General features: G+C 36.4%; 1 protein-coding gene across 2 annotated transcripts in view; it reads right to left on the bottom strand.

Moving 5' to 3' along the window:
* Positions 1 to 20,330, bottom strand: part of qin (tudor domain-containing protein qin) — a 663,334-nt gene that overhangs the window by 231,079 nt on the left and 411,925 nt on the right. For both annotated transcript variants that reach the window (XM_075291196.1, XM_075291197.1), the window contains exons 5-7: positions 18,697 to 18,839; positions 17,991 to 18,632; positions 17,800 to 17,931 (exon numbers count right to left, since the gene is read on the bottom strand). In XM_075291196.1, coding sequence (XP_075147311.1) covers positions 17,800 to 17,931; positions 17,991 to 18,632; positions 18,697 to 18,839 — 917 coding nt within the window. The remainder of the gene's footprint in view (positions 1 to 17,799; positions 17,932 to 17,990; positions 18,633 to 18,696; positions 18,840 to 20,330) is intronic.

Here is a 20,330-nt window from a genome sequence, read left to right as displayed (position 1 = left end):
GTCAACGACGCCGAATCATCTACGACAATCCCGACTTACCAAATACCGAAGCATCGTCCACGAACGCCGATTCAGTGGATCGTTAACGACAACCGAACATATCGTTAACAAAAAGCCCGAATCTCCGAACGGTGGACGACAACCTTTAAACGAATCGACAACAATAAAACCCAAATCAACGAACCTAGCTCGTCTTCACGGTCGTCAAATAAACAGTGAGCCTCAGCAACGAATATCTACAACATCCCTGAATTCCAAGCTTATAAAACGAATTATTATTGTACGTATATACGATAAAATAACCATCAATTAAACCTGTACTGTTCAACCTATTAAGGCATAAATCGTGTGTTTTAATTTTAAGGTTTGTGGGTCCTTAAAGGTAATCCTGGACAACTACTGGTCTATCTCAGCCTACGACAAAACCACGTTATAAGGTATAGGGAATCGTTCAATTTGATGAAACCGGAAATGCCAGAGACAAATATGAGCACTGTGCATGATATCGAACACGAAGTGCAGCGGATTGCTAAGGCCTTCAACATGTCACTGAAAGCTGCTTGCCCTAGAGGAAAGCCAAGGGGAAAAAATCGGCCGCCATGGTGGACTACGGAGTTAAGTAATATGAGGAAATCCTGCAGGAATCTCTTTAAAAAAGCAAAGTCCACAAGAGCTCCGGAGGATTGGGACACTTACAAGATAAGTCTGAGAGCATATAAACGAGAACTGAGAAGGTCTCAACAAAACTCTTGGGATGATTACTGTAGCAGTATTGAGAATACGTCAGAGGTTTCCAGACTACGGAAGGTTCTAGCATCCACCAACTCCGCTCCAGGTTTCATTAAAACATCGGAGGGCAATTGGACAACGTCCGGTGAGGAGATGCTGGAGGTACTATTGGACACACATTTTCCTGGAAATCGGACGGTTGAACCAGGTTCTGGCGGTGCCACAGTGGCTCAGCGGTCGTTTCCTATCGAGGAAATTGTATCGGAATCTAGAATAAAATTGGCTTTAAATAGCTTTGGACCATTCAAATCCCCCGGACCTGATGGAATTACTCCGGCGGAATTACAAGCAGTGGCTGAAAGAATTATCCCCCGGTTGACGGTGATATATAAACGATGTGTAAACTTAGCATATATTTTAGAAAAGTGGAGAGATACAAAAGTCGTCTTCATACCTAAAGCGGGAAAAGCCTCTCACTCGAGTGCGAAGGATTTCCGACCAATCAGCTTATCCTCATTCCTACTTAAGACCCTGGAGAGGATGATCGACATGTATCTTAGAACTAGCGTGGATTCAAGTTTGCTCTCGAAACGACAGCATGCATACTCGAAGGGCAGGTCTACTGAGACCGCATTGCATGAACTAGTCAGCTTTATTGAAAGCTCGCTATTTGTCAAAGAATACACAATCGTGGCGTTTCTAGATATCGAAGGGGCGTTCAATAATGTCCATCCGAGCTCGATATTAAATGGACTGACAACTCTGAATGTTGATCCAGGTATACTTAGGCTGTTAGACGAACTGCTAATGAGGAGACGTATTTTAGCCACACTAGGACAAGCAAACATGCAAAGGTATGTGAACAGAGGCACTCTCCAAGGAGGAGTTCTATCACCTCTTCTTTGGAATATTGCTATAAACAACCTTCTGGTTTCCCTAGAAAAAGAAAGGATAAAAGTGGTGGCATACGCAGATGATGTGGCTCTAGCAGTCAGGGGAAAATTCCCATCCCTTGGCGTTATTTTGGACAGGAAGCTGAATTTAAGGCTTAATATTGAAGAAAGAGCGAGAAAAGCCACGGTAGCTTTGTACTCGTGCAAAAAGGCAATAGGGAAAAAGTGGGGACTAAAACCAAACATTTTGCATTGGCTATACACGGCAGTGGCTAGACCTATAATGCTATATAGTGTTGTAATCTGGTGGCCGGCACTTCAGAAACCGACGTGTTTAGATAAAGTTCAGCGTATGGCGAGCATATATATCTCAGGCGCATTTAGTAAGACAGGAATAATGTCATGCTGCCTTTAGACATTTTGGCCAAACAGTCAGCTGCAACAACGGCTGTGCGGTTGCGCGAGCTATCGCTGTGGTCTGAAAAAATGTGTTCGGTCCTCAAAATAATGCCAGATATGCCTAACGTAGTGGATTACACTTGGGCGAGTCCACTTTTCGACAAAAAGTTTGAAACTCTAATTCCCAACAGTGAGGCGTGGTGTACACAGACCCAGGGGAATAAAAGATATATAGATTTCTGTACTAATGGCTCCAAATTGAATGGACAAGTGGGGTTCGGAGTATATTCTAAAGATCTGGAAATTCGAATAGCGAAAATATTACTCAATCACTGTAGTGTTTTTCAGGCTGAAATATTAGCAATAAGAGAAGTGGTGAATTGGCTGAGAAGTAATGCTCCAAGGAATATTGGCATTAATATATACTCAGACAGTCAACCTGCAATAAAATCCTTGGACTCTGTGTTCCTCAACTCGAAAACGGCCATCGACTGCCGCAAATCTCTCAATGAGATTGCTGAGCAGCACAATATTCACCTAATATGGGTGCCTGGCCATAGGAACATAACGGGGAACTGCGAAGCAGATGAGCTAGCAAGGCTAGGAACTACCTTACATATTCCAGGAGAACTAGAATCTGTTGGTATGCCTCTGGCTACCTGCAAGCTCTTACTGCGTGAGAAACAACGGATAAGTTGTTGTTTGTTCTGGATGGGTTTCGCCAACATACCCAAGAAACTAATCTTGTGGTTGCTAACCCCTCTGGTGATAATTCGCATTATTATAATAGGCCAATTGGTATCAAAATTGTTCACTGTATCAAGAATTCGAACTTTATTTATTTTTACAATATTATTTCTTTTACACGTATTTTTCACATACGTATTTTTTCAATGGATACGTTTTTGACTGCTCGGTATCAGACCATTGACTCCGTCTTTGACATTAAAGGCGCTCATAATATTTCAACATCTACTGGTCCGAGTTATGTCAAAAAACCTACTAGCCCAAAGAGAAAGTCAACTACTAATAATAATGGTAACAGAAGTTTTAAGAGCTTCTCTACTACTATACCATCTAATCCTCAGCAGAAATGTCCTCTTTGTTCCGAATCGTATCCCCTACGATTATGCGAAGAATTTCTTCAAATGTCGGTTAACAATCGGTTGGAAACCGTCAAGCGACTCAAATGTTGCACGAATTGTCTGGCTTCGTCGCACACTTTTAGCAATTGTAAGAGCTCAAATATATGTTTCTTCTGCAAACAAAGACATCATTCTCACTTGCATAGAAGGGAATCTTCAACACAAGTAAGTCGAGATTGGGGCTCACGACCTGGAATGATCCGCGATATGGGAAATCCAGCCCGATCAGCTTCTGACGATGTTCCTTTTACATCAGAGGCTGCCCGTTCGTTGCAAACTTTTGCAACTGCTATGGAATTATCACAGTTTTCTACAGTTATTTTGGGAACTACTGTGGTAGAATTGTGTTGTCATGGCGTAAAGTGCTCGGCTAGAGCATTGATCGATCCTGCCTCGCAAGCAACTTTCATTTCCCGAAAGTTGCAAAAGAAACTTGATTTGTCGATATTCCCAGTTACTTCTGCGAATATTGTTGGCCTAAACGGCACGATATCGGCGAAGTCTACTAATGTTTGTAGGATCTCACTGTGCTCCCCTATTGACCCAACTTTTGAGCTGTCGACAGATGCGTATGTTGTTGACAAATTGACTGGTCGTTTGCCAACTTATTCATTGTCACAACTATTAGATGTAAACCTGCCGGAGATCACAATGTGTGATCTAAAATGTTCTCATATGGACCTTTTACTAGGTGGTGACATATATTCTCGGATAATGCATACTGATGTTCATAAGCACCCTAATGGTGATCTTATTGCCCAGAAATCAGTTTTAGGTTGGATCGTGACTGGCAAAGTCACCCAAACCAAGCCCCTACAGTCGGTGGTATCATTTTATAACCACATGGAGTTGAATGATCATCTTGCTAGGTTTTGGGAAATCGAAGATGTACCGATCTGCACTATGTCAGAAGAGGATAGATGGTGTGAGGAATTATACCTACGAACGACTTATCGTAATGATAATGGTCGGTATGTTGTTTCACTGCCTTTTAAGCGTGAATACCCCAAAGATTTGCAACTTGGTTTGTCCCGAAATAATGCCATTTCTCAATTTAATCGAAATGAGTCGCGGTTAATGAGAAATCCCGAGCTGAAGATTCAGTATGACAGGGTGCTACAAGAGTACGCTGATTTGGGACATATGACCATGATTGGGGAATAAGGTAAATTCTTCTAATTCCGTGTATTATTTACCCCATAACGCTGTTTTCAAGCCTGACAGTGCCACCACTAAATTACGTGTGGTGTTTAATGCTTCCAGTCCCACTTCTAATGGCGTTAGTCTTAATAACGTATTGTATACTGGACCCGTTCTACAAGCAAATCTAATTGTTTTGATTCTCCGATGGAGATTATTTAGATTTGTCTTCAATGCTGACATCGAGAAGATGTATAGACAAATTCTGATTCACCCCGATCAAGCGTCATATCAGCGAATTGTTTTCCGTTTAGCCCCTGATGATGTGATTCGAGATTTCGAATTGAACACGGTCACATTTGGTGTGAACTCTGCCCCATATTTAGCTATTCGGACCCTACTTAAACTGGCTGATGACGTTGAGGGTGAGTTCCCGACTGCTGCAGAGATAATACGTTCGCAGATGTATGTCGATGACATTTTGGCAGGAGCCCACAGTTTAGATGATGCCATGAAGAGCCGTGATGAACTTATAGAAGTTCTAGGTTCTGCTGGGTTTAATCTACGAAAATGGACTTCTAATGTGCAGGGTCTTTTGCTAGATTTACCCCCCGGATATTTATTGGATAATGACTTCTTGAATATTTCCAATGAAAGTACCGCCAAGACTCTGGGTTTACGTTGGAACGCTGGAAAAGATGTTTTCTTTTTCAAGTTGGTTTCAGCCCCTACTAGATCTTGCGTCACCAAACGAGCTGTTTTGTCTGAGATTGCTAAATTGTTTGATCCAGCTGGTTGGCTGGCCCCTAAGATTATAGTTGCTAAGATTAAAATGCAACAAATTTGGAAAGACAAAACAGATTGGGACGAGTGTTTGAAACCCATGACTCTGAATAGATGGTTTGCGTTTTTGGACAACTATAGTGAAATCGAACGGATAGAGATCCCCCGATGGGTTGGTTTCAGCCCAGACCATGAAGTTAAGCTTCATGCATTTTGTGATGCTTCTGAGAAAGCATATGCGGCTTCACTATACGTCCGAATTGAAAACGCCCCTGGTGATTATGTCACGCATCTACTCGCAGCACGAACTAAGGTAGCGCCAATCAAGGTTGAATCCTTGCCCCGTTTAGAGCTCTGCGGTGCAACTCTATTGGCTGATATGGTTGAGACTATACGCTCCGAGCTGAGTCTCCCAGAAATTGAGACATTGTATTGGACTGATTCGACAATAGTTTTGTCGTGGCTTCAGAAGCCACTGGCCTACGTTTGTTGCTAATCGAGTAGCTAACATCTCTACTAAGATCGGTACTAATAATTGGCATCATGTTTTATCACACGATAACCCCGCTGATATAGCCTCGAGAGGTTCTTCAGCGCGCGATCTTCTAACGAATAACCTATGATGGAAAGGTCCAGCTTGGTTATGTCGCCCTCGCTCCGAATGGCCAAAATCTACGATTAGAATCATGACGAATCTTGAGACTAAACCGATTCAAGTCAATTTGAACCAATTATCCCCTCCTGAGGATATTTTGGCCCGCTTCTCTGATTTATCCAGAGCCTTGAGAGTTTTGTCATATGTATTCAGATTCTTTCATCGAATACACCCGAAGTTTAAATCGACACAGACGCATTCATCCTTCAACTTGGAACAGGGTGAGATCAACTTTGTGAAAAGTCGTCTTGTTGTCCTCTGCCAGCGTCGACATTTTCCTGAATATATGGCGCTGGAGAACATGAATGGTAGACTTACGCATTCCCCTACTCTCAGCTATGACGTGAGATTCCCCAAAATTCTACCCTATGATGCCCGGTTTACCAGATTGTACCTGGAGTATATTCACAAGAATACGGTACATGGTGAAAATTCATTAATGTTGAGATTGATGAGATTAGAATTTTGGGTTCCCAGACTGAAGAATCTCGCCAGAACAATCATCCATAATTGCCGTGCATGCGTATTGTTTCGGAAGAAAACTGTCGACCAAATTATGGCCGCTCTTCCCCCTGAGAGAACTACATTGTCTCGCCCGTTTACATGCACTGGAGTCGATTTTGCAGGCCACTTTGATATTAAGACCTACATTGGTAGAGGTTGCCGTATCACTAAGGGATATGTGCTTGTGTTTGTCTGCTTTGCGACTAAGGCAATTCATTTGGAAGCGACAAATGATATGTCGACTGATTGTTTTATTGCTGCGTTCACCCGGTTTTTTTCCCGAAGAGGTTGTCCTTGTAAGATGTTTTCGGATAATGGGACATCTTTTGTAGGAGCTTCTAATGTTCTTGGTAGAGACCAAGCCCGATTTCTCGCTGATGTGAAGCAAAATCTTATTTCGCTGGTGCGCCACATATGGGTGGTCTTTGGGAGGCAGGAGTTAAGAGTTTCAAGACTCATCTTAAGAAAGTGTCTCACTCTCAGAAGTTTACTTTTGAGGAGTTCAGCACAATGCTAGCTAGAATCGAGACATGCCTTAATTCTAGGCCCCTAAGTCCTATGAGCGATAATCCAGACGATTTGGCGCCTTTGACCCCAGGACACTTCCTTATAGGTTCTGCCCTTCTCTCCCCACCGGAGCCCGACACGGCAATTGAGTCGTTAAGTTATGTGAATAGATGGCAGAAACTTAAGGTCCTTTCTCACTCTTTCGCCAAAAGGTGGAAAGAGGAATATCTCGTTGAACTCCATAAGCGAAATAAGTGGAAATTTCCTCAAAGAGATTTTGGCGTTGGTGACCTGGTAGTAATCAGGAAAGAGAATTTGCCTCCACCAGAGTGGAAAGTAGGTAGAATCGAAAATATCTACTTAGGCCCCGACAACAAAGTGCGAGTTGTTGACATCAGGGTTGGAAATTGTACTATTACAAGGCCCGTTGTCAAACTCGTACTACTACCTGTTGATGGACAAAATTAATAACATTTTATTTTCTTTGTGTGTGTGCTGTCCCCATTTTTCGTATTTCCAGACATGTCTGGCCCATCTCGTCGTCTCAAAAACGAGCGCCCTGAGGTAGAAGCGGACGTCGCCCAACCAAAGAAGAAGTGTGGTGAGGTGAGATGCAAAGTGTGTCTGCAACCACACGCACTCCGCCTTTGCCCGCGTTTCCGAGCTATGGACCCTGCAAGACGTCGTAAAGCCGTAATGCAATTCGGCTATTGTTTTAATTGCTTGGCAGAGTCACACAAAAGGAACTGATTGCAGGAGTCGGGAAAGGTGTATGGAGTGCTGCGGTGAGAACCACACAATGCTCCACCCCAGATTTGTTGGGAACCAGCGGAAGCGCGAAGATCCCCCCAGAGCCGTCGCTAGTCGACGCCGAAAAGTGAAGAAGGCCGTTAGAGCTAGCAGACAGGCACCACAACGTAACTCCCATCAAAGGCGCTCCGGTGATGCTCGGCGCCGTAATAATGCCTCCAGGAGGGTAGCACGAAACCCAGAGACCCAGCAGCAGAGAGCCATCAGTGGACGATGCACCTGTGGCCATAATCCGACCAGCTCCACCACAGTTAGCCCCAATACCGGTCATGGGCCGGCTACGATTGTAATCCATGTACACTCTGGGTCTCACTGAATCAACGTTTATGTTTTTTGTATGTGTATGTCATTTGAATTGTAAGTTGAATTCTCGTTTTTATTGTCCCCTAGCTCCTGCTTGCCCCTAGGTTGCATTCCTGCAAGGGGGGCGGGATGTTCAGGTTGACACCCTGTTAGTTTTAAGTTTTAATGAATTGTAAAATACAACACTGCATTTTATAACGAAATATGAAAAAAATTGAAATGACATATAATTGAACGAAAATTGCACTCTCACTTACTCTCTCTCTCTCTCTCTCTCTCTCTCTCTCTCAAAAACCCGAAGGTACGAATACCCCCGCCAATAAATTGAATTTTAATTTATTCTTTAAAACCCAAAATTTAATTGTGTTTTTATTTATTTCCCCCCTCATTGATAAATTATTTTATTTAATTCCCCGCCTTTTCAAGAACATTTTGTCGAAATTTTATTTCTATAGAAAATTTTGACAAAATTTTATTTCTATAGAAAATTTTGTCAAAATTTTATTTCAATAGAAAATTTATGAAGAAGTACCTCTTTGCAAAATGTACCAAAATCAAGAATTCGACCAATCTACAAAACAGTAAAAAATTTACCATGTTTTGTAGAGTTTTACCAACTGTGGCAACCGGCTCTAAGCATTATTGCTAAAGACACCATGTGAGTATTTCGTCTCCTTCTGCACGGTTGAAAAAGACTGTTTTTCATATGTTTGGCTATAAACATCATATGTTTGGAACACAAATTTTTAAACACAATATTTTTGAGTGCAAGCATATAATGTTCATAAACTAGCATAACGTGTTTGGGACATATATGTTAATATGTTAGAACATATTATGTTTGGGACATAAAATATTTGTAAATATAATTATGCTTGGATGCAAACATATATTAATTTAGAAATAGCCTATAAACATATATGTGTTTAGTAGCTTGGAGCGCTATTTAACAGGGAGCGATATTGAATTAAGTTGGTGGTTGTTGCTTGTTATTACAAAATTAACATTTTATTTTTCCTTGGGCAATTGATCAGCTACTTCTTTGATCCTTACAAACTGTGTGGTCCGCTGTTCGAATTCCCGTCCGGCAAAAGGTAAAATTAAAATAAAAAAATCATAAAATTGAATAATTTCTTCTACAAGGTTTGTATTACAGAAAAAGGTGCTAAGAACTAAAAAATCTCGTGGAAGTGAGAAAGATGTGGGGGAATATACAATTAGGCAGAAACAAAATTTTGAGCATTCAGGTCGAAAATCTATGTTGTTAGCACCTATATTACCTGTTTATTTTCATAATTCATTATGATTGTAAATATATAAATAAATAAATAAAATTTTGAGCACAATATTGTTTCGGAGAATTTTTTTAAGCATATAATATTTTTGGGTGCAAAATGCTTCCAAACATATTATATGTTCACATAATAACATATTGTTTTTTGGAAGACAACATTATAGAATTTGGATGCAAAAATACAAAATGTTTGGAACTTAGACTACCCAAACATATATTGTTTAGACCAATATGCTTTCAAACATATTATATATTGGAAGAGATCAAACATATAAATGTTTGGGCAGTACCCAAAAATATATATGCTTGAAGCAAAATATGTTTGGGAGTATATGTTACAGAAGCGATTTTTTGTGAGCGTGTGGGCGTTTCAAATATATACACCATCTTATATTACTCTGTTCCTCAGTGTGGCGGAAAAAATCACAATTCACTTTTCACATTTGCGTACGAATGTGGTTTAGACAATATACCTCTCAACAATTTTGAGATCCTGTAATAAAAACTAAAATATTCCTATTTTGGAATATGTTTTTTTCTTCAATGTCCACTATTTACAATTTTTAGAGTTGAGTTGATATCTGAGAAACGTTCACATTGAGGACATAATAACTATATAGAGTAATTGTAATGGAAAAGTACCAAATGGTTCGCGGTCGTGCCACGGTTATTTTGGTGAAATATATCAAAAAAAAGCACAAAAGTGACAACTTTATCAACCCTGATCTCTCTATCATACGTTTTTAAATAAATACACATTCTCTTATACTCTTTTAGCTATTTCTCTCCATCGCTCAAAACTATAAAATTGCACTCATAAAGGTATTTTAATCAATCACATGTTTAATTGGGAACGGAAAAATGTTCAATCACGTTTGTAATTGAAAATTGTTTCCGAAACAGATTAATTGAATCAATTATTTATTATTAATCATTTATTTTTTTATTTTTCATCTATGGATTAAACCTTACAGACTAACACTAATATATTACAATATATACATATGGTTTGTTAATATATCAAGTATTTAATAATGATGTTATCATTTTCTTTATATTGTATTTATCTTCTGACAAATCGATATAATGATAGAATTTATTGAATTCATTACAAAGTCGGTAAAGCGGATCGTTGTTTTCAAAGTTCGTTCGGAAGTATTCAATGTGAAGCAGTTTAAAGTTGCGGGTAGGTATAAACGGTACATTGAACGATATATTGTTAATAAGGAAATCAGAATTAAATCTTCCGTTAATTACATCAACCGTAAGAGATATTCAGCATGGTACGTCTACTTTTCAGTGTAGGTAATTTGACAAGTGAGACGGCAAGGTTTGAGGTGCAATGAATTTGGTACTGTGGGTCCCAAATCACAGATCCATATTCCAGGATAGGACGCACAAGTCAAGTATAATAGTTCCTTGTATCAAATGGGTCAGAAAATTCCTTACTCCAGCGCTTGACAAACCCAAGTGATCCATAAGCCTTATTCACAGTCATAGAAATGTGAGATCTAAAATCTGGCCTGCGATCCAAACGTGAATTTAATGGCTGATGGAAGGTCGTTTATAAATAAGCAGAACAATAGAGGGCCAAGATGACTGCCTTGTGGAACACCAGAAGGCACATACATGTATTGATTTCGAATGAATGTTATCAAATACTACAAATTGAGTACGATTCTTTAGATAACTTTCAAACCAGGATACTATTAAGTTACTGAAGCCCATGCGATGCAGTTTATACAGTAGAAGTGAATGATTTACTTTGTCAAACGCCTTACTAAAATCAGTATAAATGACATCAGTCTGTAAACGATCTCTAAAGCCTTAATTAATCATCGTAGTCAATTCCAGAAAATTTGGTACGGTCGAACAAGATTTGCGGAAGCCATGTTGTTTATGCGATAGAAGAGAGGAGACCTGATGATTCAAAATATCAGAAATAATTTTCTCCATAACCATAACTTGACCTGCCTACGAACAAACAAACAACAAATTGCAGGACGATAGCGTCATTATTGAAGGCTGTAGCGTAATTACAACAGACAGACAAACAGACGGACTTGGTTATATCATCTTAGCATTTATTTATTATGGTCGGAAATCGATATTTCGATGTGTTACAAACGGAATGACAAACTTATTATACCCCCATCACCATTCTATGGTGGTGGGTATAAAAATTGCAAAAATGCCTTTGCCCATACGAAGTTTATGATTGGCGCATTATTCCGAAAATTTAAAAATTTTAAGAAATTCTGCATTATTTTGTGGGAGACGCGGATTTAGTATGTTTTTAAAAAAATATAAGTCAACGCATGGTTTTAAGCTGAAATCAAAACAACAATAATAATTGAATAGTAATATAACAAACAAAATAAATGAAGTATGAAGAAGCACGCTCAAAACAAACACAACCAATTGCACTCAAATCGATGATTTGACTTTGGCAAAGGAAAAGAGAGATGTTTGTGCAAAGATTTATTTAGGCAAAAGCGGACTATCAAAAACGTTTTTTCGGAAGATTCAAGTGTAATTCACTTTGGGTTTTAGTGAATTACCCGAAATTATTTTGATAATGGGTCGATCGTTTTGCTCCAAGTAGAAGATGCTGATAAAGAATGTAGTAATTCCGAAAGGGACGTCCATCAAACCATCTTGCAGTCTATTTGTTAAGCTACTCTTGTAGTTTAGTAGTAGTTTAGTTTGTAGTTTAGTGTAGTTTAGTCAACGCGGTTTTAAGCTGAAATCAAAACAACAAGAAGTCAAAAAAAATTTCTCTAAACCTAATAAATTCATGAACTAAAATAAAATTAAATTGACTTTAGTGCCACATAGAGTTCACTTTTTTTGAGTGTATCACAATAACCCACCAAAAATTCTCATTATCCAGTAATCTTGTAGGTAATCCTAATCAAAACGAAATAACCACTCATAAATTGGAATCGCTTCGGATTACATTTATATACGCATGTCCTAGGAGGAAAGTATTTCACCCTTCTTCATAAGGCCGGTATGCACCTCTAGCGAAAAATTTCATTCCCATAAGAAATGTATTGCTATTTATGCTAACGAAATTTTCGGTAGCGTTCAATTTCGTAAGCTGGTACGCACCTCTAATGTAAATAACAGGGTTGTCAAAAGCATATTTTGGCAGCAAACATTTAATTTATTACAATCATTGTGTGCGTAAAAGTTTTAAAAGGTCTGTAAATAATAAACAATTTATTTGAGGAATATTTGGAACATATATTAACAATTTTTAAAAGCGATTAGCTGGTTTAAAATTTGTGTACACAGCCCTGTTTTTTGTTGTAGACTTAAATAAATTTTTGCTACCGAAAATTTCGCTAGAGGTGCATACCGGCCTATACCATGAAATAAGTAGTGCATTTAGAGCATATGATCGTCTAATGTGTAACCACTTACTTGTAGATATACCAAAGTTTGTAAAAAAAACAATGAATTGTGTCTGGTAACCAAATCTCGAAAATAATGAATTCACTTGCCGATTACAATGGATCAAAATATGGCGAGTAATGCTGTAAGACAAACACTACTTGAGTACGAATGAATATTGTAGAAATAAAACAAGTAAGAAAAGTCTAAAGACCAGACAGGGTATAATATTATCGGTCCCGCCCGATTATATTATACCCTGCGCCACTTTGTAGATCCACATTTTCGGTACCATATAAAATCCGTTAAATGTGTTGGGTGCTATATATATTTTTGTTTCCATATAAATATATTTAAATATGACTTGATCTGGGCAACATTTGTTAGACTTCGCATACATCGGAGTGAAACTCGGGCTTCCAGAGTCATATAAGTGCATATCGGATGAAGGATATATATGGTAGCTATACCTAAATCTGAACCGATTTCTTCCAAAATCAATAGGGTTCTATTCTGTCCCAAAACACATACTTGTGCTAAATTTGAAGTCGATTGGACTAAAACTGCGACAAGACAGACAGACAGACGGTTTTCGAGTTGAAAATCACTTTTTATTTGTGATTATTATTTCTAAATCAATCAAAATTATAAATGAAAACAAATATATTATTTTCAAATCTTGACACTTTTACTACCGAATTAAAAGTAGCCATTGCAAAAATTCTTTAGAACTAGTTTATTCTAGTGATATAGAGTACAAAACAAAAAAATTTGGAAGTACAATTACATGGATGTAGCAAGATGTCCTCCTAGGTGGACACTAGTAGTCAAAGGAGTCAATTCACCTAAATATACACTTTTAAATACGTGACCTTCAATTATGTTAAAAAATGTTGTTTTTTTTCATGTATTTAGTGTTTTGGAAAATAGTAGTATGTAAATATTGTTTGAAAAATAAGTAGCATTGTCAAAAATAATATTTTTGGAAGTACATATTTTTCAAAATACTTATAGGAACTTATAGGCTGACTTCAGAACCTGACTTCTAAAATGTATCCATGTTTCCCAAATTTTCATTTTAATAAACATTTTATATTTTGTGCTCTTTAAGCGTGATTATAATACACGATCTGATATGTAACCATCGATAGAATTGCTGGTTTCCTAAATAATCGAAAGCTTAGTTTTTATAACTGTTTTATCCGAGTTCTGGTTTACGAGTTCAAAAATTGGGTATTAATTAAATTATCTGCTTTTAATCGCACTATTTCAATAAAGTAACCGCGGAAAGCGAACAAATACCACCCAAAAAATATAAATAAAAATTGGTTATTTAAGGAAGTTGGATTTGTGAAATACTTTGTAATAATAAAGTATTTACTTAATGAAGAATACTCCTAAACAAAAAAATCTTCAGAATTACCGCTACATTACATATTCTTTTCGAGTTTTTTATGTACATGCTTAATTACGTTTATAATTATACCTGATAATACCATATTTTTTGTATTATTAAGTTATTAACAGCCAACTGCATTACATTTTGAGAATAATCATCAAACATTACCCGTAAGTATTTATAATTGTCATTATATGGTAGACATTATAACTCACCGCAAGTAATGTAACGTATAATGACACTTTTACTACTGGAAATGGAATGAGATGTGGTTACCTAGTTTTTGCTGGGTATATTTCTGTTTAGGAAAGTACCTCAAAATGTTTGTATGATCGTTTTGCAAACCAAATGTAGGCTCTTTGCCAATTTTTAGTACTGCGGCAGAATTTCTGGTTATAATGCGGAAACCCTAACCTTTAAAATAAAGATAGTTTTTAGAGAGCCATTTCTTGGGTGTCCAAATAACCGGTTGTTTTTAAAAGACGGTTTATGTTTATCCGAAAATACCAATTTTTTAAACCAGGTTTTCGGTTTTTGATTTTGCGGTTAACCGGTTAAAACCAAACAAATAAAGATTAGTGAAAATGAGTTTTAAACACTTATTTTATTCATTAACAATTCATTGTAATAAAATGAACATTTTAAAACAAACTAAGGATTATTCCAATGTGATAGAAAATTTTAATGAAGTTAAACTGCTCCCTTTGCAAACTATATATTTTCGTTTATTTTTTATGAAACTTGACGCTGAAAGTTCATTGTATGTACTGAAAGAAAATTTTTCTTTTCTGAGGAACGAAATTTTACACAAACGACATTTTCTGTCGACTCCAAAATATTTCTTTGAAAGCAAATAACAAATATCCCTTGTGTATGTGATAACACTGGAAGCGATACCAGCGTGATGAGGTCCCGTGGGACCTACAATAAAAAAAGGATGGTAGAGAGGTTATCCCTACGATATTTTTCGATCATTTACTGTAGGTGGACTCTTCTATAATGCACAAATTGCATATATAAACATTTGGTTGTAAATATGGAGTTTTATTTAATTTTTAATAGGATACAGATAATGTTAAAAATTTTGATTAGTATACTAGTGGCCCTGATGTTTGACGCAGGCGTGGTACCTATAAGTATCCTTATACGTACCAAGCAACAATATATTGTTTTTGTAGTTGAATGTTCTTAACAAACTGGATTTTTGAAGGAAAAACAATACGATTTTTTTTAGTGGCGTTCGTTTTGCTCGCAGTATTATGCGCACAGTGGTTGTTTCAAACTTGGTCCAAATTGAGGCACATCTTGCCAAATTCCAGGAGCCGATAGGTCTGGAAAATGTATAGTAATATAAAAACTTATTTCGACCACGATTTCCATGAAGTTCAAATAACTTTTTTTGCACTTTTACTCTCACTATATTGGATATATCAACGGAAGACATAAAATTATGTACTACCAAGCAACGAAACCAATGGAAACTTCAAAAATGGCAAATTCTTCCAAATAACGGTATTTTCTGAAAGGATGTTAGTGTTATTAATTGTTCCAAATACGAAAATCGCCCATTGGACCTCATCACGCAGAATCGCACTAAACTTTTTCCGATTTAATGATTCAATCACATAAAAATTTAAAGTTTTCAACTTAAAACACTTCAGTACAAGAAGTCATAAACCATCAAGCTGAAATTCATATAAAAGATAAAGTTATGTGTGAATAAAAATCAAAAAGGTCCAGCGGGACCTCATCACGCACAGAAGGGATATTTGAGCTAATCGTCAACACGCTTCTAATTAATTTGGGTTTTATTTTCTCTCAAAGAAAGGGCTTCATAACAAAGCGAAATTTCGCTTGACTATCATTTCAATCTGGAGGAAAATATTTTTCTTTGGGTGTAAAAATTGAGAGATCTAATCATATCTTTATCAGCTATTTATTCGAATCTAGACATTATTTTATCTTTAAAAGCTATTTATTCGGATCTAGACATTATTTATGTTAATTTGCAAATAAATTAACATTAATAATGTCTAGATCCGAATAAATAGCTTTTAAAGATTAAGCATAAACATATTTCTTTTTGGAGAAAAAATGTTTGTTTTTTATTTCTAAGCTATCGCCATTAGCAATGGTCTAACATATGTTTATTAATTTCCATTCAATTTAAAAAAAAATCGGGGAATATAAAATTGTTGCATGTTGCGTGCCAGTTGATGGTATAAGAAGACATAGAAACACGTCAAGTCATGAGAAAAGTTTGATATTTTTTCTTCTTATTTTTACAAAACCTTAATGACTTCTCTTTTCTTCTAGGCAGATAATAAAACAATATTGCTTTAATTTTTGCCGAAAAAAACTCAGGAAGAATTAGAGCGATATATGACGGTAGTAGTGCTAAAGCACTACGTCGGCCCATAAACCCAACTTGTTTTAAGAATTGCTTTGCGAACAAAATAGTATTTCCTGTTGACAGTTTGGCTGGTCCGAAGGAATTTTGAGATAAGTTTGAAGTTTTATCGAAAAATGCGAAATCCTTGTATAGACAGTGGTGTTGTTTTTCGGTACCTTTCAAGAAAAAGTTCCACTTTCAGAAGAAAAATATGGCAAAGCAGTTAGAAAATTCATTGAAATACAGAAAACTGAAAACCCGGTTTTCGCAATTAACCGAAATTCCCAAATTCAATATCCGATTTCAGGATATGGAACTGAATTCTGTTAACCGGTGTTCCTATGGAATTAAAATTATGATACAGGTCTCAGAAACATTCAAAAAATTTGTCATATCGAACACATATGAATGGATGCTTAAATTTGGATTACTTTCATACATTTTTGTCATTTGAATCAATACAAACTATGCTGCTACAAAACACGTACTGTCGTTTGAATTGGTAACACTTTGTGTCAGCTACTCTCTTTTATTGCTTCAATCTAAACATTCCCAGGAAAAATTATTCATAATTTTGGAAACAGTAAAAAAGATCCCTATATACTGTAAACAGTAATTTTCGGCGCTGTTTATTCGACGCAAATTTCAACATATTTTCATGTATTAAGTTTGACGTTATTAAGCATAAAAACTTCGAAAGAAAACACTTGAAGGAATATGAAACAAGTGCTGATTTTGACAAATTCAGTATTTAGTGCAACCACACTCGCTTACCAAGTTGCACTAAAGTATGCTTTTGCCGAAGCCAAACTTTTGTAAATAATCGAACTTCATTTCAGACCCGAAGCTTACCAATTTCGCTTACTTAGTTGCACTCTATAATGTGAGTATTAGTTTCGTAGTTTTGCGGAGGATCGGATGAGGTGTAAAAAACTAACATTCTGAGGTTCGTTGCAGTGTCGAAGTCTAGTGGAGAGGTCGGTTGTTCCAGTAATTCTTAGAGAGCGTAAATAGTTTTATAACGGCATTGCATTTTATCGCCAAATCATGTAGATTCTACAAACATTAAACACACATAAATAAGACAATTGCAAAAACCGATAAAGTATTTGATGTATATATAACTTTTCTTGGCGTGTTAGGATGATTCCTTCTCTCACTTGATTCTGACTAATTTATTACACCAGTTTACAAAATAATATTTTCATGTACATTTGATGAATAGCCCGTTATTTTCAGTTTTTCGATCCTTTTTCGTTTATATCGTTTGATTTAGCTACGAATTATGCGCTTCTTCATACATATAGATCGGCACTCATGTAAGCGCAAAATAGGACTCATAAATGAAGCACATTTTAGCGAAACATTTCTTGTTAATTTCACCAATGAATTTCTCACAACTGGGATTTATTCATATAGTTCCAATGTCAATATATACTATACTTACTTCTGTACTAGTTCGATGAGAAAGCTTCGAGCATCATCCGACCAACGATTGTCAGCTGGTAATATGTCCGCTATGGCGCATCGCAAAGCGGCCAAAGGTATATTCCAATGGGTTTGATGAAGATCAGATAGTCTAAATAAATGGAATAAACCTTAAAAAAATATTCTCATTATTGGCTTATATTAACATACTGTTTACTGGATATTTCCACGTTGTTTCCGATATCCATGAGGAAAACTTTATAGACGTCATTAGGAAGAAATTTCTTCAATACACCACGGTACCATTGCTTATCGTTCTTATGATAGGCCATATAGTAACAGCCAACGGTAATGTTTTTGGGAATACGATCACCATATCCACAATCGCGATGTTCATCGGATAATTTTCTGATTTTATCCAAATTGCTATGCTTTTGAATATAGAAATGATCAGGAGACTTGACATGGGTTACTACATACAAATCATTCTCAGATTGACTTGACATATCCTTCTCTAAAGATGTTAGAGAATCTGTAGTTGAGTTAAGGTTTTCAATGGGGTGGTTATAATGACTGGAAAGTTGATTTTCAATGTTGGTATTTCGCCTTACTCCTTTCACGTCTTGCTTATGAAGTACTTTAGTCTTTTGTTGCTGGCTTATTGGTATATCCTGCCACGCCATCGGATTGTCAAAGTCAATATCAAATGATGACTGTAAACTAGTAGCGTCCAAAATCGATTGATTTGAATCATCATGCATACAACGAATTTGTATGGTCAACTTGGGATCATTGTAGTTGCATTTTACAAATGTGTGTATGGTTGGAAAAGGATCCACCTTGGCCTCAAAACTAGAATAGAGAATGGATGACAATTATATCAGCAGGAAGCATGGCGTCAAAATATAATACTCACACAAAAGGATTCGAGCGTGGTTTTGTAATTTCTATATAGCTTGGTAGGTGTTCCAATTGTTGGTTATACTTTTCCAATGCATTGCCCACATGAACGTTGGGCGGTAACTTTTGCTGATAAACATTTAAATTATCTCTCATAACCTAAAATGAAAAACAGTTTTTAAGAAACCTCACATTGCGGCTGAAATTTTTGAGATGTGTTACATATGCAATACTATCCTCTGAAAGAAGGCAACGCAACATTTTATAGCCGATATAACTTTATTGTAGTTCATGAAATGTATTATATTAAATGAACATTTAATATAATGATGATATAAAAATACTATTAAAATAAATAAATTTTCTTCAATGTGACAAAAAGTACAGCGAAAAAAAGTAAACTGTTTTATAGCAAGAATGAACTATCTCGTAGGAAAATTGAACTAAATTGTACTCCACATTTTGAGATTTCCTCAAAGTTAATAACAGGAAAACTGAATGGCCTGTTATACTTTTTAACTGCATGGTCATGGCGCCAAACCATGACCATTTTAAACATACAGCGAAAAAAGTTTACTATTGTTTATGAAAAATGAACTAACCCATAGTAAGAATGACCATGATTTGGCGGCAAAGATTTTTTTCATGTAGATAAGTTCATGATTTTCGTATAAATTAGTTTATGTATTGCATCGTATTTTAGTTCATTATAACTATGCTGTGGGAAGAATGTACTTACACTCATTCAAAATATTCCTGCTATCCGGAAAAATGAACAAGTTTTTGGGAAACCTATATTAAAAATTGCTTTCAAATAAACTGTTTGTCACTATAATTTTCAAAAAAAGTCAGTACTTTATTTCAAAAAATTATTATTATATTACACAATACAATATACAATAAAGGAAATATTTTTATTCGTACGTTGAATGTAGTTACTTGTAGGTAGTCAGTAATTGCTTCTTCAAAAGAGTAATATCCTATGTTAGTAGGACTAAACTAATTAATTTCCATGTTTTCTATCTGTTGATGGAAATGTTACTTAATATTATTTTTTGTAACCAAGTAGGTTTTTCAAATAACTTTGGATATTGTATGGTTTCTGTGGAAACTATTTTTTATTCTGTTTTAAAACCATTTTTCAATAAAGACGTTTTTTTTTCTTAATTCGTTTTTCTTAACTGGTTATGGGCCCGGTTTGAATAAAAAGAACATTTGTGATTTTTTTTAAGTCGCTGAAGAGAAATTTTATTGCCAGAAGTTCAATTTAAGGACATCAAATATGGAAGATTTCAAAATCGAGAAATTACTTGGAAGTTCCAGATATGTATTGTTCTGAAATCAATGGATCTCTTCAAGGTTGTAGATGGTTCTTATAGAAAACCGGTCGTTAATGCTGGTGACGGGAACGGCAATAACGATTAGCAGAACTGGGAGCGAACAGATATCAAGGCGCAAAGGGTAATAATATCATCTGTAGATAATGCTATTATCAAATATGTGATGTGTTGCAAGGAATCTAAAGAAATGTGGGGCAAACTTACAGCAATTCACGAAAGTCAATCAGAAGTAAGTGTACATTTGTTACAGCAACAGTTTTATGAAATTCAAAAACGACCAGATGATAACATTGAGACTAGAGGTCTGCAT

Source organism: Haematobia irritans, chromosome 1 (genome assembly GCF_050003625.1).
Source record: "Haematobia irritans isolate KBUSLIRL chromosome 1, ASM5000362v1, whole genome shotgun sequence".
Classification (NCBI taxonomy): Eukaryota; Metazoa; Arthropoda; class Insecta; order Diptera; family Muscidae; genus Haematobia; species Haematobia irritans.
The sequence above is the reverse complement of the archived record's forward strand: the minus strand, read 5'-3'. Positions and strand labels throughout refer to the sequence as shown.